This window comes from Lissotriton vulgaris, chromosome 1_1 (assembly GCF_964263255.1).
Source record: "Lissotriton vulgaris chromosome 1_1, aLisVul1.2, whole genome shotgun sequence".
NCBI lineage: Eukaryota > Metazoa > Chordata > Amphibia > Caudata > Salamandridae > Lissotriton > Lissotriton vulgaris.
The window spans coordinates 408,886,290-408,906,993 of NC_141685.1; the positions used below are offsets into that span (position 1 = coordinate 408,886,290).

Genomic DNA, 20,704 nt, shown 5'->3' on the forward strand with positions numbered 1-20,704 from the left:
GTGCAAGTTGGGGACAGTTGCAGAGAGTGTCCGACCCCCCCCCCCCCTCCCCTGTTTTTGTATATAGTACATGGCTGTCATATTGTCCGTCCGGATTAGGACAGCTTTGTTTTGTACTTGAAGTTGAAAAGTCTTGAGTGCTAAGAATATTGCTAGCAGCTCTAAATGGTTGATATGGAACAGATTTTGTTGCTTGGTCCATTGGCCCTGAGTTGTGTGATGTAAGAGATGGGCTCCCCATCCTGTGAGGGATGCGTCAGTTGTGAGCACTACTTGTGGAACAGGCTCGAGGAACGGCCGCACCTTCGTCAAGTTTTTGGTGTTCCACCACTGCAGAGAGCGATGCGTGCGGCTGTCTACCAACACCAGGTCTGTTAGTTGACCTTGAGCTTGGTTTCACTGTTGTGCTAGGCATTCTTGTAATGGGCGCATTTGCAAACTTGCGTGTGGTACTATGAAGATGCAAGAACACCCTGGCTTGCAGAGACTGCTGGTGTTGAAAAGTGGTGACTAAGGCTTGAATGCTTTGTATCCTGGCTGGACTGGGATACGCTAGGGCTGTAGACGTGTTTAGTGTAGCTCCTACATACTGATGTACATGCGAAGACTGCAGGTGCGACTTGGTGTCGTTTATTGTAAACCCTAAGTCGTGTAATGTTTGAATTGTCTGATGTGTGTGTTGGACACACTGATTGAATGACTTGGCTTTTATGAGCCAGTCGTCCAGATAAGGGAAGACATGTATTTTTTGTCTTCTGAGATGTGCTGCTACCACTGCTAGGCACTTTGTAAATACTCTTGGTGCCGTTGACACTACAAATGGGAGGACTTTGAACTGATAGTGTTGTCCTTCCAGTACAAACCTTAGATACCTTCTGTGGGCAGGATGTATGGGGATATGGAAGTAGGCATCCTTTAGATCTAGTGTTGTAAGGAAGTCGCCTTGTTGCAGCAGTGGAAGCACTTGTTGTAGAGTGATCATATGAAAATGATCTGATTGTATGTAATGGTTGAGGGGCCTGAGGTCGAGAATTGGCTTTAGTGTTCTGTCCTTCTTGGGAATTAGAAAGTACAGCGTGTAAACCCCTGTTCCTTGTTCTTCTAAAGGAACTATTTGAATAGCATCTTTTTGTAGAAGTGATAAAACCTCCTGTTGAAGCAGAGTCAGATGGTCTGTAGTCATTGGACGCTGCCTGGGAGGTATGGTTGCAGGGGTTACTGTATGTTCTAGGCAGTAGCCACGATGGATAATCTATCTTACCCACGTGTCTGTTGTAATGGAGTTCCAGACAGGCAGGAACTGTGTTAATCTGCCCCCTACAGGAGTGGAATGCTGTGGGGGGAGCAGAGGTAAGTCACTGTTTTGTGGCAGAAGAGGATCGGTTGATATTGTTACTGCAACCTCTTCCTTGGTTATCATTGCCTCTGTATCCTCCTCTAAAGTATCCCTTGTTAGAGGATGTTTGGGATTTGAAAGATGTTGTAGTGTCTTCTCCAGTTTGTTTGGAGCGCCCTCTGTAAAAGGAGCGACAAAAGGAGCTTCTAGCTGGTGTGGACTCTTGAGCCCCCATAGACTTAGCGGTGTCAGTATCTTTCTTCATTTTTTCCAGTGTAGTGTCTACTTCTGGGCCAAATAACTGGTTCTGATTAAATGGTTTGTTTAAAATGGTGGTTTGCACTTCTTGTTTAAACCCTGAAATGCGTAACCACACATGTCTCCTGAGTATGACACTGGTATTTACAGCTCTAGATGCCGTGTCTGCGACATTTGGCGCGCATTTTATTGAGGCATTGGATATTAACATGCCTTCCTGTATAAGGTCATTTGCTTGATCTTTGTACTGATCTGGTAGGTGCTCAAATAGTTTTTCTAATTGGTCATTGTAGGAGAGTAGGGTCTGCAATCCTATGATCACCCGGACTTTTTACTTTTGTTTCACTGGTTTACGACTTTCTCGGGCTGTGGGCCTGCCAATCAGACCCACAGCCTAGCTGTTCTCTCGCTAAATTGCTGTGTGTACCCTAGGTGCATTACCCAATTGGAACTGGGCCACCCTGTCAGACCCTGTAACTCAGGGCATCGGTGTACCCAGGGCCTACCAGGGGCTGAAGCATGTATTATGCCACCCCTGGATGGCCATCTAAATCTGACACAACTGGCTGCACGACAGCTGGGGCAACGTGGCGTACTCGCCCGTTGCTGTAGGTATAGTATCCCTATACCTAACCTTAAAATGGACACCCGAGTTCCTATCAGTCACTCCTATGGCAGGCCTTGACAATCCTGAAGGCAGAGTGCATGGAACCGTGTGAATTGGGCTCTGGCACGAGCCGAGCCCGGTTGCAGCTTGCGGAACCAAGACCCAATGGCTGTTCCATGATAACGCGTATCATATCGGTAACTTCGGTATCGCGTTATCAAGACATGTCGAGTAAGGTGTCATACGAATCGGGATGCTGCCCCCTCACCAATTCTGGCGACGAGGTTAGCATTCCGCCCTTCCAGAGGGACACGACATGTACGTAACTGTGAACCCCGGTTAAAGTTAACTGAAGCCTCAGCTCCACAAAATGGACACTGCCACCACAGACACGAGTCTGACCTCCTGCTGCTGGGAGTCCTTCCAGCGAGGAGAGCTCGGACAAAGGGTTTCCTGTCAGGGGCGGTGTTCGCACCGTCCCAGACAGGGTTTGTGTATTCTGGGTAGGTAGGGCTTTGCAAGAAGGTGACTGCGGAGTGGCACCCCGGTGCTCACTACGCATCTGCCGGCTAGAACCAGTTCCAGGGGCGCGCAGCCCCTGACCTGGGGAAAGTCCAGCAGGGGGAGAGGGGTGTAACTACCCCCCTTCCTGGTCCCACCCCTAGGGCTTGACCTAGTCATGTACCCACCCCTTTCTTTAGGATAAAGGCCGGAGCGGGGACCCTTCCAAATCAGATCATCTTTGAATCAAGAACTACTTTCTACGAAAGGACATTCGAGACTCTTCTCAAGATTTCTCCCTTGTGGCTAAGGAGTAGTCACCCTGCATCCGCAGGCACCATCTAAGGACTCTGCGGTTTGCTGCAAGTCCTTCCTCAGGAATCCGACAACCCAGCTCGACGAGAACCGGCTTCCCTGGCACCTCTGACCTCTACCCACATCGTCAGCTCAGCTGAGATCTGTGGGTGCGACGAGACCTCGAGGGACCGGCCATCATCAAAACCTGCACGCTTTCTTAATCCAGCACGACCACCGAAGAAATCCTCTGGTGAGTGCTCTGGGGTCCGAGAAGCCCCGATCCTGAGCAGCTCCAGCACCGAAGTGCAGCCTCCCAGCATCTCCACGACCTGCGTGGGGCCCTTCTGCTCGCCGCTCAGCACGTTGTCCGGTCACTAGCCGCTGGCTTGTGATCTCCTTGACGACATCGGACAACCAACGCAGCTGGTCTGATTGCTCCAGACCGGCCTTTGCTCCCCTTTTCCGAGAGGAGCACCCCGGACCCTCCTGGTCCACTCAAGACGCCATTTTAGGCCCACTACGTGGCCCTGAAATCTGCCAAGGCTTGTTGCCCCAATCCTGGGCCCAGCGACGCTGACAGCATCAACCTTCGTGGGACAGCTCGCACCTCCATCCTGGTCGCCAACAACGCCTCCTGGTCCGTGAGACTGCAGAGCCTAGCGTCGCCCACTCACCTAGTCGAGGTGACGGCCATCCGGTGCCTTCCTGGTACCCTCTGACTACTGGCTAGTAGTACGAACTTGGTCCTCTCTGCTTTCAGGTATCATCGATCTCTGATCCAGGCTTGGATCTCTACGAACTATTCTTCACTGGTCGCCGGCCAGCAATTCCTTCCTTCCGGCTCCTGGCTCGTCAGCGAAGACCTCCGACGCCTGTAAGACTTGTGCAGCCGCAGCCCTTGTGGCTAGGTAACTCCGGCATTTCGGTGCCCGCATAGCCTCCTTACTTAAGGGTCCTGAGTCCCTCGCTTCCGACTTGCCTTATCGGGTCCGCCCGAGACCACTAAACTTTCCGTGCCCTCGGGCACTTGTATTGATTGTGCACTTGAAGTATTTTCCTAAGAGTTTTGTTCTGTGTTTAGTACCCTGTCCTCATAAAGAGTACAGGGCTGTTGTGATTCTAATAAATATACTGTTTATTTTCATAACACTTGTGTGGTGTCCTTTCACTTGGTGTTCAAGGGGTATGTGATGGTATAACAGCTGGCTTAACACGCCCTCTAGAGTTTAGCCCGTAGACTGCTCGTATCCACGCTACTAGGATAGCTGGTCCAAGGTTGACTTACAACCAATCACCATAAGGGTCGTTTGGAACGATACATAGTGGTCACTAGAATAGTGAACACTGCATATCGGGCCAGCTTCTCACAGTCATAATGAGCACTATCGTAACGAGAGAGGAGGGCTTGTGTATTTGCTATACGCCAAATGTTTGTAGCTTGTGCAGCTATTCTTTCACCTGACGCGTCAATTACTTTTGATTCTTTGTCAGGTGAGGGTGCTCCGCCAGAAGTTTGAGAGTTTGCCCTCTTCCTAGCATTGGCCACAACTAATGAGTCTAGTGGCAGATGTCCTTTAATGTAGACTGGATCTGTGGGTGCTGGTCTATATTTTTTCTCGATTCTAGGGTTTAATATTCTAGTGCGTACAGGGTCTTTAAATACCTCTGGAGCGTGTTTAATAACCCCCTTGATCATGGGAAGAATTTGAGCAGACCGCTGAGACTGCTCAAAGGTATCTAAGAGAAAATCCTCCTCTATGTCATCAGAATGCATAGGGACTACATGGTAAACAGCAAATCTATTTAACAGATGACCAAAACCAATAGTATCTTCTGGAGGGGAAGGTTTTGTGGGTATGACTGCGGTTCAGGAATGTCAGGCAGATTTAGTGGGTTTGTAAAGTCCCATATAGGCACATTTTTTGGGTTTGAAAAGTCCCATACACCCTCATCTTCATGGTATGAATCCGGTTCTTGCATGTCCTCCCCTCCACCCAAATTGTATTCATCATCATTCTGCTGTGGGGAATGTGATAATGGAGAATGTACAGGAGAGATTTGAGGTGATATGTGAGGAGGAACAGGAGAAGAAGGAGAGGAAGGTATAGGAGAGGAGGGGTGCATAGGAGATGTTGCACAGTCCTTTTTGGCAGGAACCACAGGTGTGGGTGGTGCATCTGCTGGTCTCTTCTTGTGAGGTGTAGCACCTACATGACCTGTCCTTGGGTCTATGTAGATCTTCTTTTGTCGAGGATCTAGTCTAAAAAGTTCTTCCTCCTCTACAACCTTCTTGGGCGTCGATTTTTTCAGTTCCAGAGGAGGTTGTCGTGTGTCTATAGCCTTGGGAGGTGTTCTAACGTACTGTAGCATAGTTTTCGGTGCCGAAGGTGTCGTTTTCGGCTTTGTAGGCATGTTCGAGGATTTGGGCACCTCAGAATCAGGCTTTTAGTTCTTCGGCGTCGAAGATGTAGAAGTGGAAGGCTTCGGAGCCGGTGCTTCTTTCGGTTTTGGTACCGGTACTGTTTTAGGCTTTGGTGCCGACGGGTCTTTTGGCTTCAGTGCCCAAGGGTCTTTTGGCTTCGGTGTCGAAGGGTCTTTTGGCTTCGGCGCCGAGGCATCTTTATTTTTCGGTGCCGATGGGTGAGGCTTGCTCGGTGTTGAGGCACTAGAAGGCTTAGTTGGTTTCTTCTGAGTCGGGCTGGAAAGCGGGGCTTTCAAAGCAGGTATTCGGTCTCGACTGGACCCTTTGGGCGGAGTGCTCACTTTTGCCTTCAGTTTGGGCAGAATATGTGGTGCAGGGGCAGTAGTACTCACGTGCTGACCCGATGCAATGGAGTCATCTGAGTCGTCTGCCTCTGATACGATCTGGAGATCAGGTGAGTCTTCTTCGGGAACGAGGGGAACTTCTTCGTCGAAGATGTCTTCCGGTGCTGGAGCTGATCTCCTCATTTCGTGTCGACGGGCCCACCGGTCCCGGATGGTTTTCTTCGATCGGAAGGATGCACAAGCTGTGCAGGTCGACTCGTCGTGTTCCGGCGATAGACAGAGGTTGCAGACCTCGTGGTGGTCGCTATGTGGAAACTTTGCTTGGCATACCGAACATCTCTTGAATGGAGTTCTTTCCATGTGGTGTAGGCCGGACGGCGTCGTAGGCCCAACGGCCCGCGTCGATGACCGGAATGGAACTGATGGCGTCGAAAAGTATTGTAGTCTATGTCGAAGGTAGTTTTTTGAAGTTTGAGGAAGTTCTGCGCTTCGAAGTTGCTGAAAAGTGTTTTTCTAGCCGGAGCGGAGAAACTTTCATCCGAACCCAGTGGCGGAAAAAAACAATCTAAGGATGGAGCAGATGCCCATGCGCAGTATTGTCCAAGGGAGGAGTCACCTATCTCGTGACTACAAAGTCTTCTTCCAAGAAGACAACAACCTGCAATCATCCGAGCCCAACACCAGGTGGCGATCTAATGCATAGTGTACAGTCTGCAGCTCATATGCCTTGAACTAATAGTTTCCTCTCTGCAGCGTCACGGAATTCTACCATCAAAGTCTCCCCCTCAGCCGAGGCCTGCGTAAGTAATTTCAAATCCACGGCCGCTATTTCCTTCTCAATGCGAGATAAGAGTATTACACAGGTCCCTCAGGACGCCCGCGCTTTTAGCAATTCAGACCCCAGAATATACGCTTTAAAACGTTCCCATAGCACTGCCCATGTATCCACCGACCCTGTATTGATGTCAAAATAGTCTTCAATAGCGACCCTCACCTCTTCGATAAACACCTGATCTTGTAGCGCCCCTCCGGGTAATAGTCATTGCCTCTAAAAACCACCTGGACAAGCCGCACTATCACGGGGGAGTGATCTGAAAAGGTCCGCAGCAGCGTAGCCAATGTTCTGAACCAGCCAGCAATGCCTGGAGATACTAACCAGTAGTCCATTCTAGTCCAGGTGTCATGGAACCCTGAGTAGTGTGTATATGCAGTGGAAATCAAGTGGTGAGTGCGCTCTATGTCAACCAGTGAAAATTGCCAGCAAATATCCTGTATTACAAGGTGAGAGCGGTGTTTGGTGTCTGATGAGGTGGCGGTACTATCTCTAGTTTAAATTAAAATCACCCCCCATAATGAGCAGACAAGGAGTTAGTGCCGATAAGTGTGTTTGCAGTGAAAAGAAAAACTCTGGGGAGTCGACATTTGGACCATAAATACCTATTATTGCAACAAAGTGGTCAATTAGTGTGCCTGTAACAATCACTAAACGGCCTTCACCATCATTTATCACTCTACCCAGGGAGAATGGGACCCTTTTATGAATAAGTATGGCCACCCTCTAGCATATCTACTATAACTGGAAAAATATTTATGGGCTCCCCAGCTTGTAACCACTGTTGGAGTGTCAGATTTGGACATATGGGTCTCCTGCTAGCAGGCTATATCAATGTTGTGACACAATATGTAATTGAGCACCTGGCGCCTCTTGCGGTGGTTGTTCAAGCCCCTTACATTCCATGACATCAGCCACAGCCCGGAAGGACCGGGTACATTACCTAGCTGTACCATCCTAGGATCGAAACATTAATCATGAAGTTGTACAAGTTAAACAAGCTCCATAAAACAATGACCTGTGTACCTATACCAAACAAACAGTAAACAAAGTGCAGGTGTCCCCTCCTTGGGCTCCCTCCGTCATGTCCATGAGTTCCTCGGATGTATTAGCAGTGACCTTCTCGAAAGGCAGAGTCCGTTGTTTGGGATCTTTGCGTCCCATGTCCTAAAGTAGAGAAGTGCGCCTGCAAAGACCAGTTGTGATGTTGATGAGAGCTGCTCTCACAGTCTCTTGTAGTGTGCTCACAAGGTGTGCGTGCGGCTAGCAGACTAGTCTCTGTGTTGTAACTAGAGAATGCAGCAGGTCTGAGAGACCAGCTGGCAAGGCAAATCCGAACGCAGCCCGGCCAGAGCGAGCAAGCCGCCAGTCTTCCAAGCCCACCAGGGTCTCTTAGTGATTAGTGGTGTCCACAGTCGCTAGGGTGCTCTGCTCACAGCATGGACTCTTAGGATAGAGGTGGGCGAGCAGGAGTTTAACCGGAGACCATTGGAGAAGATCAATCCACACCTCACAGTGGAACAACGTTTCACAGAATCCAAGGAGGCTGCAGCAGTGAACATCTACTGATTGTAAAAGGTGCAGGTACGAGGTCGTGCACACCTTCTCAGCCAGCCGTGGAGTGTGTCGCCACCAACGGGTGTTTGTGTTGCAGGGCCTTTCGCGCTCGTCTCAAGCGTACTGGTAGTTGCGCAATATCGGGCCTAATCCGCCCAGACCAAAGTCCGCAGAGGGAGGGGGGAGCCCGCGCCCCCAGCCCAGCTCAACCCCACACCGGTTGAAGCAGCGGAACAGCTCAGGCTGCCTCCACACACCCGCCGCACCCCCAGGCCACACCGAGACTGGCGGGCCCTCTCCCCAACACGGTCCCTTCAAAAGGCCGTAATAGCAGGGCTGGCGGCGCCCCACAACTATTGTGCAGGCCTCACAGCCTGCAGCCTTGCTTCAGTGGAGGGGTGGGCAGCCACACCGTCGATGAAGAAGCAGTACAAGCAAAGGTAGCCGATCAGGGCCCGCCGCTCACCTTCACTCGCCCGTCAGCTCCAGAAAGATGTAGGCCCAGGGACTCAGAGCCCCCCTGTGCCGATGCCGACCACCGCGGACCAGGAGGTTGAAACGGGTCCTGGCGGATATCGCTGGAAACCTCCTCTCTTCCTGGGCTTAGTGGCGAGTTCTCTTTATTGATGAAGCAAGCCAATCCTGTAGATATCGAGTTTAAGGAAATATTCGGGCGACGGAGCTTCAATCACAGGCGGCCATCTTAGTCGGTCCATTTTTCACCTGAATCCATTGCCGCAGGGCGGCGCGAGTTCTCGGCTGCAGCGCATTCATCGTAATAGGGGGCATTTTCACTGTTTGTGCCAGGCGCACTTTTTAAAGGTGTGCCCATCGCAAACAATGAAAATGAGCTTTATGTGTAAAATGGCCCCACGTTTGCACTTGTGATAGAGCAGACCATTTGCGTGTCTTTCAAAATATCTGTGAGATGGTAAGAATATTTTTTGGGGGAAGCAAATATCGCTCTGAATCTTTCATAGAACAAGGTTACTGGAAAGGGTGAGCTTTTTCCTCTTGGAAAGCAGTTTGTCTCAAAATGAAAGTAAAAGAATAAAACCAAGATGCTATCCACAATAATAGCACCATTGCTATCTTCATGCAACCGGTGTATGAATCATTTATGCTGACCCGGCACCAAGGAAATGATTTCCACAGCTTGAAGGCCACAGATAAAAACAACAACCCTGAAGCTGCTGGGAATAACTAGCATCACCAATAGGCATTAATGGACAAGTTACTTACATTCTGTAATGCCTTATCTGGAAGAGACCTGATCTACAACCAAAAAAATTAGAGTTACCCAGATAAGACGAAAAAGGGACTGGGTGATAATACTATTCAAAGAAAAAATTCCCTTTTGTATCTGCATTTATTCCCAGTACCACTTTAAGTTACCACTGAACCTTTTGGTTCAGTGGTAACTTAAAGTGGTATTGGGAATGAATGCAGATACAAAAGGGAACTTCTTTGAAAAGAGACAAGATCTAGTCACAGATTCTTTACCTTTGAATGTTCCAGGCGTCAGACTGGATCTAGAAGACTTTTCTTCTAGCAATACCCCTGCGCACTGTTAGGTGGCGTCAGCAGCTATGCGCGACGTCGACGGTGTAGAATGCGCTGCCGTGACGTCCGCGCCACCTATACAGGCATCACCTCGGTGCGCTGACGTCAGTTACTTTCCACGATATTCCAATCCAGAAGCAACGAATCATGAAGTACACGGACATTGGTTTGTATCAACAACTAGGGTCCTGAAAGGGATCAGCCCAGACCTTAGAAACCTGTCCACAGTGCGGGGTGGATTGGGAAGAAATCTGAAGCAAGTTCATGTCTCTACCAGATAAGGTATTACCAAAAGTAAGTAACTTGTCCATCTGACAGAGACATCTAGCCGCCAGTTCCTTACCTTTGAATAGATACCCAAGCAATCCCATCCCTGGAGGAGGGACTGCGGACACAGACTAGAAAGGCCTGCAACGGCCAAAGAGGCCTTACCTGAGGAATTGACCAGCGAGGCAGTAATGCTTAGTAAACATGTTGCTGCCTGACAAATGTCAAGGACTGGAACTCTATGTTGCAACTCTGTGGTAGCAGACTTCGCTCTGGTGGAATGAGCTTTTAAGGTTTCTGGAGGCTGTTTCTTTGCCAGACCGTAGCAAGTCTTGATCCAGGGGATGATCTATGGTGAGATTGTCCTCTTCTGCACTGACTAACCCACAAAGAGTTGGTCGTCCAGCCGGAAGTGCATTCAAGGCAGAAAGACAATGCTCTTTTTGGATCCAGGCGGCAGATTCGCTCCTCTTCCTTAGAGGGATGAGGTGGAGCATAGAAAGTGGGCAAGGTGAGAGACTGCCCCACATGGAATGATGTTACCACTTTCGGAAGAAAAGAAGCCCTAGAATGGAGGCTTGGATGATAAAGCCTGCAGATCACTCACCCTCCGGGCAGATGTTTGCCCCTAGAAAGGCTGTCTTGATGGTGGGTTGCCGGAGGGGACCATTATAAAGAGGCTCGAAAGGAGTACACATTAAGAAAGTGAGAACCAAATTAAGGTCCCACTGAGGCATAATGAAAGGAGAGGGGGATGGGGACATATTTACAAGACCTTCAAGAAACCCTGCAAGATCTGAACAATGTGAGAAAGATTCCCCATATACTGTGCCCATTGGAACTTCGAGTCTCACTGCAGAGCCCACATATGCCACCTGGCATGTGTTACTAGGAGGATGCGGATTACCATGAGGCCCAGCAGCATCAAAGTCATTCTCACCTAAAACCAGGTTAGAGGTTGAAACTTCAGTATCAAAGCCTGGATATCCTAGACTCGCAGCTCGGGAGGATAAGCCTGAAACTGCACTGCGTCTAGAACAGTTTGGATGAAAGGGAGCGTCTGTGAGGGAGTCAGCTGTGACTTTGGCACGTTGATAGTGAACCCCAGCAAATGCAGAAGGTTCGCCATAGTCTGGAGGTGGGAGACAATAGCCTGAGGCAAACCTGCCTTCAGCAGCCAGTCGTCGAGCTAGGGAAAGACTGGCACCCCTGATCTGTGCAGAGGTGCTGCGACCACTGCCATCACCTAGGTGAACACTTGAGGGGCACTGGTAAGGCCAAAAGAAAGCACGATGAATTGAGAGTATTCATGGCCTACTGTAAACCGAAGGTAACTCTGATGGGCAGGGAGGATGGGAATATGAAAACAAGTGTCCTGCAAGTCCAACGCTACAATCCAGTTCCGTGTGTCCAGGGCACATAAAAACTGAGCCAATGTGAGCATCTTGAACTTCTCTCCCTTTTTTTGGTATTCTTTTTATTGATGACAAAACGTATTATAATACAATTGCTACTCATTTAGAGGAGCACAGAGATTGAGACATATTCATAAAACATTCCTTTATCCCTTCAAATAGTTTCTTATGTCACCTACTTCGCACCTCCTATCTTTCGATGCTACTCACTACCTAAGGGGGAGGAGGAGCTGGGGCGACGGGGGAATACAAATGTTTCCTCTGTACACGTTCCACTTGTTTCATTTTCGTGTTCATTTCTTAGGACAGCCCCGAGATGCGTACACTGTTTTTTCTATCATACACCAGTCCATATCTGTCTTCCAAGCATTCACAGTTGGTGCCTCCTCCACCCCCCATGCTTTTGCTATATTAAGCTTGGCAACTACCATCCCTAACGGTGCTCATGTCCTATCTTTATTACCTAGATCTGTAGGTTCCCAGATGTTTACGAGGTGTCTTTTGACCTCTGGTGACATCTTTGTTCCAAGTACTTCATTCATACAGCGGAGCAGCCCTACCTAATATCTTTTAATGTGTACTCATTCCCAGAGTATGTGGATAAAGGTACCATTCTGGTTACACTGCCTCCCACACATGGGATCCTACTTGTATCCCAAATTGACCAGCGCGGGCCTCAGAGATATGTCTGTGTAATATTTTAAGTTGTATCAGCCTTAGTCTTGAGGAAATTCCCACCTCTCTCGGGGAAGCCAAGGCCTCCTGCCAATCTTCCTCCTCTAAATCTGCAATAACGTTCCCCCAATTCCTACAGAGTCATAAGAGGGGGTCGGGCGCACTATTAACTAGTTTCTGATAGGTCAGGGGGATTGCTTTTTTGGGCATATAGTCGTCGAGAATTCTATCCTCTATCGGGGAGGAATCCGGGGGAGCTTCTCCCTTGGGATGATTGCGTGCAGGGTGTGTCTTATCTGTAAATATCTGAACCACTCTGTCTGCTAAATCATATTCATTTTGCAGTTGTGCGAAGGAAGTTACTCCACCCTGGCTCCATAACTCTCCCAACCGAGAGATTCCGTTCATATTCCAGCGGTCAAATCCCTTAGTTTTCATTAGTGTTCCCAATTGTTCTGTATCCCATAAAGGGGTGGCTTGTGTGATCTTCCCTGCCCATCCCAGGCTCTTATTGACTGTATGCCACACTTGGACTGAATGTTTGGTTGGGCCGGTTAGTTGTAGTCACGCAGGTGTGGTGTACAGTGCCTTTGTATAACTCCCCTCCGGTAGGACCCATTTATCTATTCTATATGCTGGATCTTCGTATGGCCTATATATGCAGTGGTTGATGGCTACCAACTGTGCTGCCTAATAGTACTTTCTAATGTCAGGGAGTACTATGCCCCCATCGTACCCCCCACTGTACCTGCCCCTCGAACCGGCTTTTGAGTATGTATGCGGGGCGTCTTCCCACCCAAAGGAGTTCTCTCTGCTCGTTTTCAAGGGCTTTGTAATAGGTAGTCGGAGGAGCAGGCGCATGGTGAATTGTGCAACAAGTACAAGAAACGTGGCAGGGACAACATTTTAAATAACGCAGCTTGGCCCAATAATGACAGCGGAAGATTGTGTTTAGTTATTCGTAATTTGGATTTCGAGGTATTTAAACCCCTCCGGGGCTCTCGCAACCTCATATATTTTGGGTAGAGGTGGAAACTCTCCCCTCAATACAAAACTTACTGATTTAGCCCAGATAATTTTATATCCAAAGATTTTCCCGAAGTTCGTGAATATGTTAAGGACACTCTGAATTGATGATTTGGGTAATGCTAGGTACAGCAGTATGTCCTCCATGTAGAGGGATATATGGTCAGGGACATACATAAAGAAGAAGGGGGGCACCTCCTTGTATGCCTGCCGGTGTGGGACAAAAGTAGTTTGGCCTCTTGGCTACCCAGTGGTCTCAGTATGCATTTAAAAAAACAACAAAAAAACATGAGTTGGAGGCCTGGGGGTTGTGTTCAAATCCAAGATACCATATGCAGAGGTCATGTGGGTCAGAGAAGGACATTGGCAACAGGGTTTAAACTCCGAAATCTTGGGAGACATTTGACAATATTACTGGGTCAAAACTGAGGAATTTTGTCAGTTCACCAAAAAGAGCTCCAGATACATGTCAATGAGACCCGGAAAAACAGGAACTGACACCAGTTGGCTGGTTGGTGCCTGATATACTCCAATCTCGTTGCATCAGAGGTGGGCTGAGTCATGGCTCAGGCCGCCTAGTCCCACCCAGTGACACTGGAGGACTGTTACTTGGGAAAAGGTTTCCAGATTCAAACTGGTGCTTGGAGCATATTAATATTGAGAAATCTCAGGAAAAATGTATCCATCAGAAATAATGAGAAGTGGTCCCTTGGCGGACGGTGTCTTCCCTCTTTCCTGCTCTAGTAACATTGGAACACTGCACCGCACTATAGAGTGGTCTGTTTTCCAGAAACTAGTCTGAGAATCTGTACATTGCCTAAGAAATCTGTGTTTCGCGACATCAGTTCCAAATGCTAGAATGTTAAAGTCATGGGCATTAAGGACTAAAGACAGGGTTTGTGGGGAGATTGAGGTCAGTGCTTAGGGTACTTTGGCTGGTCTTGCAGGTGAAAGCACAAGTTACTTACCTTTGGTAACGATATAACTGTAAGAAACATTAGTTAGTGTTAGATTCCTTACCTTAGAATATACCCAGGCGTCAGACTGGATCCGGAAAGTTTTCGTCAGCAGTACCTCTGGGCGTCGGTAGGTGTCTTCTTCCGGCTCCGCGTCCATCGTCGTAATCGCCGGAATGATGTAGCTGGAGTACTTAGACGCCGCCCTCGCGCGCTGACGTCAGTTCTTTTTTCCGTGCCAGCAAGCGCAGATCCGGGAAGAGCGTACCCTTAGTCAGTTTTTGACTAACTTTTTGGACATTTTTGTCTATCTTTTATCTTTTTCGAGTCGACATCAACTCCTGGTGCCTGTAGGGATCCCCGAGTTCAAGCCGTGTGACGCCTGTCACCGACTGATGTCGGTTACCGACCCCCACCGCCGGTGTCTCCACTGTTTGGGGGCCGACCACGATAAGTCGTGCCCCGACAGCAGGGCCTGAAACAGGCTTTTGTCTTACATAAAGAAGGGACCAAAGAACATCCACGAGAATGAAAAGTCATAGGCCAAAGACAAACATTTCCTCTGCAAGACCAAGTAGTGACACATGCTGCAGCCTCCCAGAGCAAAAGAAGTCATCCTGGGGGAGAACTAGATCTAGCAGGACTTCAATGAACTAAGACTCTGCAGGAGTGTAAGAGATGCATTACAGAGCTCCATCAATTATTAGATTCTTTAGCACCTGTTCCTAACTCTGTTGGATCACATATAGATTCTGCATTAGAAGGTATTGTAGTCAACCTGTGAAACTACGCCGATCCCATGCAGGCAGCCCTGGACACCAAAATAATAACACCTGGATGAACTGACTACATGTGTGTCAACAATTAAAACACTCCTACTCCACTCTTTAAGTTTGTGACTTCACATATTAATATGGCCCTTAGAATCACATCTGGGGTTTCTTTGTGAAGAACTGTCACCTCCCCACCTTATTCTGAAGGTCCTCAAGGGGACATCTATTTTCCTTTTCTGGGAATTCTTCTATTGTCCAAAAAATCTGGGACCGGTTTATGCTGGTTTTAAAGCTCAGTGCAATAATCGCTCATCAGTCTTAATGTACTAATCAATGCAATCCTTCCTGAAGTGACCTAACTTCTAGTAGTAGTTGACTATGTATTTCTACTGTGCAGTTTCACTCTCCTTCACCTCGGTCCTCTTCGCACTGCCTTCTGCAGGTATTTTTAGCCCAGTAGTAGGACTTTGCCAGACCTACCGGCACAGCCACCTCCATCATGCATAACATAACAGACTGTAATATCCTCAGTTCTTGTTAATATTTTCCCTTTCATCCTGTACCTAGCTGCTCAGTCAGTGTGAGTGTTCCGGTTAGATTGTTAGTGTGAGTGGAATGCTTGGGTGCCTGGTGTATGAGTGTTGTCAGTTGGGAGATGGGCTGAGCAGCTAGGAGGCTGCTCCTGGTTAGGCTTATTGTATCTATTTCTAAGAACTTAATAAACTTCATCTACTTCTACCTGTCCACATCTACAGAGTCTACGTGTACCTCCTTCACGCATGGGACCAGCCCATTACACAGACATATTTGTAGAGTAGTAAATTTCATATGTGAGGGAAGTCTACTGGCACTATTGACAGTTAACAAAGGTTTATTGTTACTCAACTCTATGGTATTTATTTTACCAACCTCAAAAGGATGGAAGGCTGACGGAAACCATCAGTATATAAATATGCACCAATGGAGTAAAACATAGATCCTCAGAGTGAATGCATTAATTAGTTCACTGACCCGCCAGGGTCAGCCGATCTTGTGCTCATCATGTGATGACAGGTCTGGGATGGGACTCTGAATGAGTTTGCTTTAAAGTCTTATACAAAGCGACCTAGGAACACATGGAGGTCCCCTGTAGCCTAATGAGGAGGATGTGCGAGTGTCCTAAATGTAGTATCTTAAAGATCAATTTGACACAAGAAGCCTGGCTATCATGAGATGAAACAGTCAGGGACTAGTTGATTAATTTCACGCAAACTTTATTGGTTAAACAATACGAGGCCAAACATTCAGGCAACCCAAGGTTCTATGATATACAGAATCTTGGTGAACATGCTAAGAAATGTGTCCAAACCTAGGAAATAGTCTACTGAGTAGGTGGAGAAATGAGGCAATAACGCATTCAAGTTTTTTTAAGCAAAATCCTTTTGTGTTGTTAAAGTACATGTTCTTGTAGATTTGTGAAGGCACTGTAAATTAGAGGACGAGTACTTCCAAATGCAATTGTACAATTTCTGGATGAGGCTTTTCCAGACACAGCATAAAAAATGATTATAACATCTCAATTTAAATTTAAGATATTTAGATTGGACTCCACAAACAAGAGAAAATAACCCAAATATTGTACTGCTTCCCTTATCTTAAATCTAGTCCAGTATGTGTGGTCCAACAAAACACTTGAGGAAAAAGTGCACTGCAATGTAACTATTTAGATAAGACATGTAACAAGAAAAAAATCAAGAAAAACTACTTACAGCATTCACAGAAGCCAATGCTAGAACAAAACTGAAATAGTCGCTATTGTACAAATCCCGATTTTTCATGAATTTGAGATTCTCATCTCTCACCATCTGATAAACAGAAGAATTGTGTTTTTTTTTTTTAATATTGTGGCATAACTAACATTTTCAAGAACATATCAGACAGGTTATATCCCCCAGTTTACTAATAAACATGAAGGTCAATTGTAATGACGATGGCAAAACTAACAGCTAGAAATCAGAGCAATTCAAAATCTACATTCCCCCCACCCTCCCAAAAAAAACTTTTGCAATCTAATCATTATAAACAAAATATGAGACCAACAGTAAAATAATCAATACATGATTTAAGATTGCAAAATGGAAGTATGAGCAGTAGTATGATCTTGGGAACCAGGATAAAAAGTCACTGGATGCAGTTAGTGCTCCTCAAGACGAATGAAAAGCACATTGAGATCAGCAACTAATAAACAAAGCACAGATATGAACATTTAATTAAGAAGTCATAAGCAGCCTGAGTGCTTGAAAATGAAGAGAAAACAAAAAGAAAAAGTTACTTACGCCAGTAATGCTATTTCCAGTGAATACCTTAACTGGAGATTCCTCACCTTGGGAATACCCCCCCCTCCCAAGCAGGATTGGGCGAATGTTCTCAGCAATTCCCTCGCATACCAGTAGGTGAGGCTTAGGGCATGGTTAGTGTCACCCCAGAGGCGACACTGGTGTACCTACATAATTGCTACCTCCATGCACTGGCATCAGTTTCTTTCTGATCTTTGCTCTCGCTGTTGGACACACATCCATTGATAATCAGATTGTACCAGTGCACTGATATCTAAGTACAAATCTTATTATCATAGATTGGATGAGTCTATTCCACAGAACGGGAAGAGGATGGGTTGGTGAGGAATATGCATCAAGGGTATATTTCTTAAAAACTAAAAGCTTGAGTGCACCGCAAAATATACATATCTAGGGATCACTATTGGCCACAAAATCAGTTGGAAACCGGCTTATCAGGCACATGCATCAATGTTGGCTTTTGCAATTCCTTAATTGCGATTTTTAAGGAATCGCAATTAAGTTATCGCAAAAGCCTATTGCAAATCGCAATTAAGGAATACCTCCCCATTCATTCCTATGGGCCTAGAGGCCCATAGGAATGAATGGGAAGACATTCTCAGTTTGCGATTCTCAATTAGAGAATCGCAAATTGAGAATGCAATTTCAAGGGTGCCAGGGTGTCAAAAGGACACCCTGTTGCACCCCTGAAATTGATCTGTGCACATATGTTGCGCACACACATGCCCTAAGGGCATGTGTGTGCGCAACATGAAACTCTGAAAAATGCACAAAAGTGCATTTTTCAAAGTTTAGCAAATTTCCATGAAGTTCAACTTCATGGTAATTTGCTACTCCTATTAGCGAAATCGCAAACTTTTTTACTTTGATGCATTACATTTAAGGAATCTCAATTTGGTATTCCTTAAATGCAATCGCAATTTAAGGAATCTGAATTTAGTGATTCCTTAAATTGCGATTTTTGCATTTGGGATGATGCATCCCAAATGCAAAAATACCGGTCGCAATCGCAAAGGGGCAGATTCTGAGAATCTGCCCGTTTGCGACCGTTTTTTAGCTTGATGCATGTGGCTGATAAGAGTCCAGAAAGCTTCTCTTTACAAGAGCCACATCAGCTCTGGTAAATTTTGCCCAAAGGCTAGGAAGAAGGCCACCCGTTGAATTAACAGCAATATATAAGGCCAAATGTTTACCGGTGGCAACATACGGGGCAGGCGTGTGGGGCTATGAAAACACCGAAACCCTACAAACGGTTGAAAACAGATCCCTGAGGTATCTTCTTGCACTTCCGCGGAGTAGTGCAACATATTCCTTTCATTTAGAACTAGGCCTTTCTTACTTGGCTGATATTATCAGGATACAACCACTTCTCCTGTGGCATCGCATATGGACCTCATAGAGAACCACCTTCTCTCAAGGCTTTATCATGGATTGCATTTCTTTGGAGAATGCCAACAGGATTGGTTGGTTAAGGTATATTAAGGCTTTTCTGTATGATATAGGCCTGGAGATATATTTTAAGTCACCCACTTTAATTTGCAAGCTATTCAGAAAAGCATTCCAGAAGCAGTGTCTAACACATCTTGACGATCTGCGACTGGCCAAAGAATCCGCTAAACCTTCAACCGTGCACAGTCTGGCAATACAGACCACTTTTTCTATTCAACCGTACCTAACCCGTAGTATCAGTAGCTATGAGAGATTTCTGATGACTCGGTTCAGACTAAACTTCTTCCATCGACTGGTCACTTTTCCGAAGAAAAATAACTGGTCAACAGCCCTACCATTCTGTCCCTGTGATGGTCTCCCAACCCAGACCACTATTCATACATTTTTATTTTGTAAATACTACTATGAATCAAAAAAGTTATGGATAATTCCGGTATTAAAATATATGGGTTTTAGGAGATGTCGACCAGTAATGATATACCTACAGTTTTTGGAGGAGGAATGGCTAACAAAGATTATAATCAAATTTTTAAAATCAATTGTGTGACAGAGATCAAATTTAGAATAGAACAGACTATCACCTTTTCGCCTAGGATTTTAAAATGTTTGCATTGTAAAGAAACTAATACGTTCTTTTTTTATTTATATTTTCTCATAACTCACAAAAAGTAGTTTTAATCTTAAATTTTTATCATGTAAATGTCTTTTAAATTATGAAATCCTTGTAAGTGTTGGCACAAGGTGAATTTTAACAATTGTACTTTTATGGTTTTGCTCACAACGAAAACTGAATAAAGTTAATTCTGATTCTGAGTATCCATCAAAATGTTTTTTTTTTATAATTGAGTTTTGAATGTAATGCACAAGTTACTACTTGTGTAACGATATATCTGTAAGGGACATTAGTTAGTGATAGATTCCTTACCTTCGAACATCCCAAGGCGTCAGACTGGATCAGGAAACTTTGCATAGCAGTACCCTTGCGCGTCGGTAGGCGTCGTCGGTAGGCGTCGTCTGCGGCTCCGCGTCCGTCGTCAGCGCCGTGATGACGTCGGAGTACTTAGACGCCGCCTCCGCGTGCTGACGTCAGTTCTTAGACACAGCTTTTCCGCGCCAGAAACGCAGAGCTATGCTAAAAACCAACACTGGTGCCTTGAAACTAGGGCCCTAAAAGGGGATGACCTTAACCCTAGATATCGGTTCGCAGAACGGGGAGGATGGGTGGGTCGGTGTGAGAAGTTGGCCCGATATGCAGCGTTCGCTATTCTAGCGACCGCTATGTATCGTTCCAACGACCCTTATGGTGATTGGTTGTAAGTCAACCTTAGACCAGCTATCCTAGTAGCGTGGATACGAGCAGTCTTCGGGTTAAACTCTAGAGGGCGTGTTAAGCCAGCTGTTATACCATCACATACCCCTTGAACCCCAAGTGAAAGGACACCACACAAGTGTTATGAAAATAAACAGAATATTTATTAAGAATCACAACAGCCCTGGACTCTTTATGAGGACAGGGTACTAAGCACAAACCAAAACTCTTAGGAAAATACTTCAAGTGCACAATTTAAACAAGTGTCCGGGGACACGGGAAGTTTAGTGGTCTCGGGCGGACCCGATAAGGCAAGTCGGAAGCGAGGGACTCGGGACCCTAGAGTAAGGAGGCTATGCAGGCACCGGAATGCCGAAGTTACCTAGCCACGAGGGCTGCGGCTGCACAAGTCTTACAGGCGTCGGGGTCTTCGCTGACGAGCCAGGAGCCGGAAGAAAGGAGTTGCTGGCCGGCGACCAGTGCTGAATAGTTCGTAGAGATCCAAGCCTGGATCAGAGATCGTTGATACCTGAAAGCAGAGGGGACCAAGTTCGTACTACTAGCCAGTAGTCAGAGGGTACCAGGAAGGCACCGGTTGGCCGTCACCTCGACTAGGTGAGTGGGCGACGCTGGGCTCTGCAGTCTCACGGACCAGGAGGCGTTGTCGGCGACCAGGATGGAGGTGCGAGCTGTCCCACGGAGGTTGATGCTGTCGGCGTCGCTGGGCCCAGGATTGGGGCAACAAGCCTTGGCAGATTTCAGGGCCACGGTGTGGGCCTAA

At 46.8% G+C, this 20,704-nt stretch overlaps 1 protein-coding gene across 3 annotated transcripts in view; it reads right to left on the bottom strand.

The window, feature by feature from the left end:
• USP24 (ubiquitin specific peptidase 24) overlaps nt 1–20,704 on the bottom strand; it is a 1,909,144-nt gene that overhangs the window by 490,881 nt on the left and 1,397,559 nt on the right. For all 3 annotated transcript variants that reach the window (XM_086952711.1, XM_086952716.1, XM_086952707.1), the window contains exon 52: nt 16,578–16,673. In XM_086952711.1, coding sequence (XP_086808837.1) covers nt 16,578–16,673 — 96 coding nt within the window. The remainder of the gene's footprint in view (nt 1–16,577; nt 16,674–20,704) is intronic.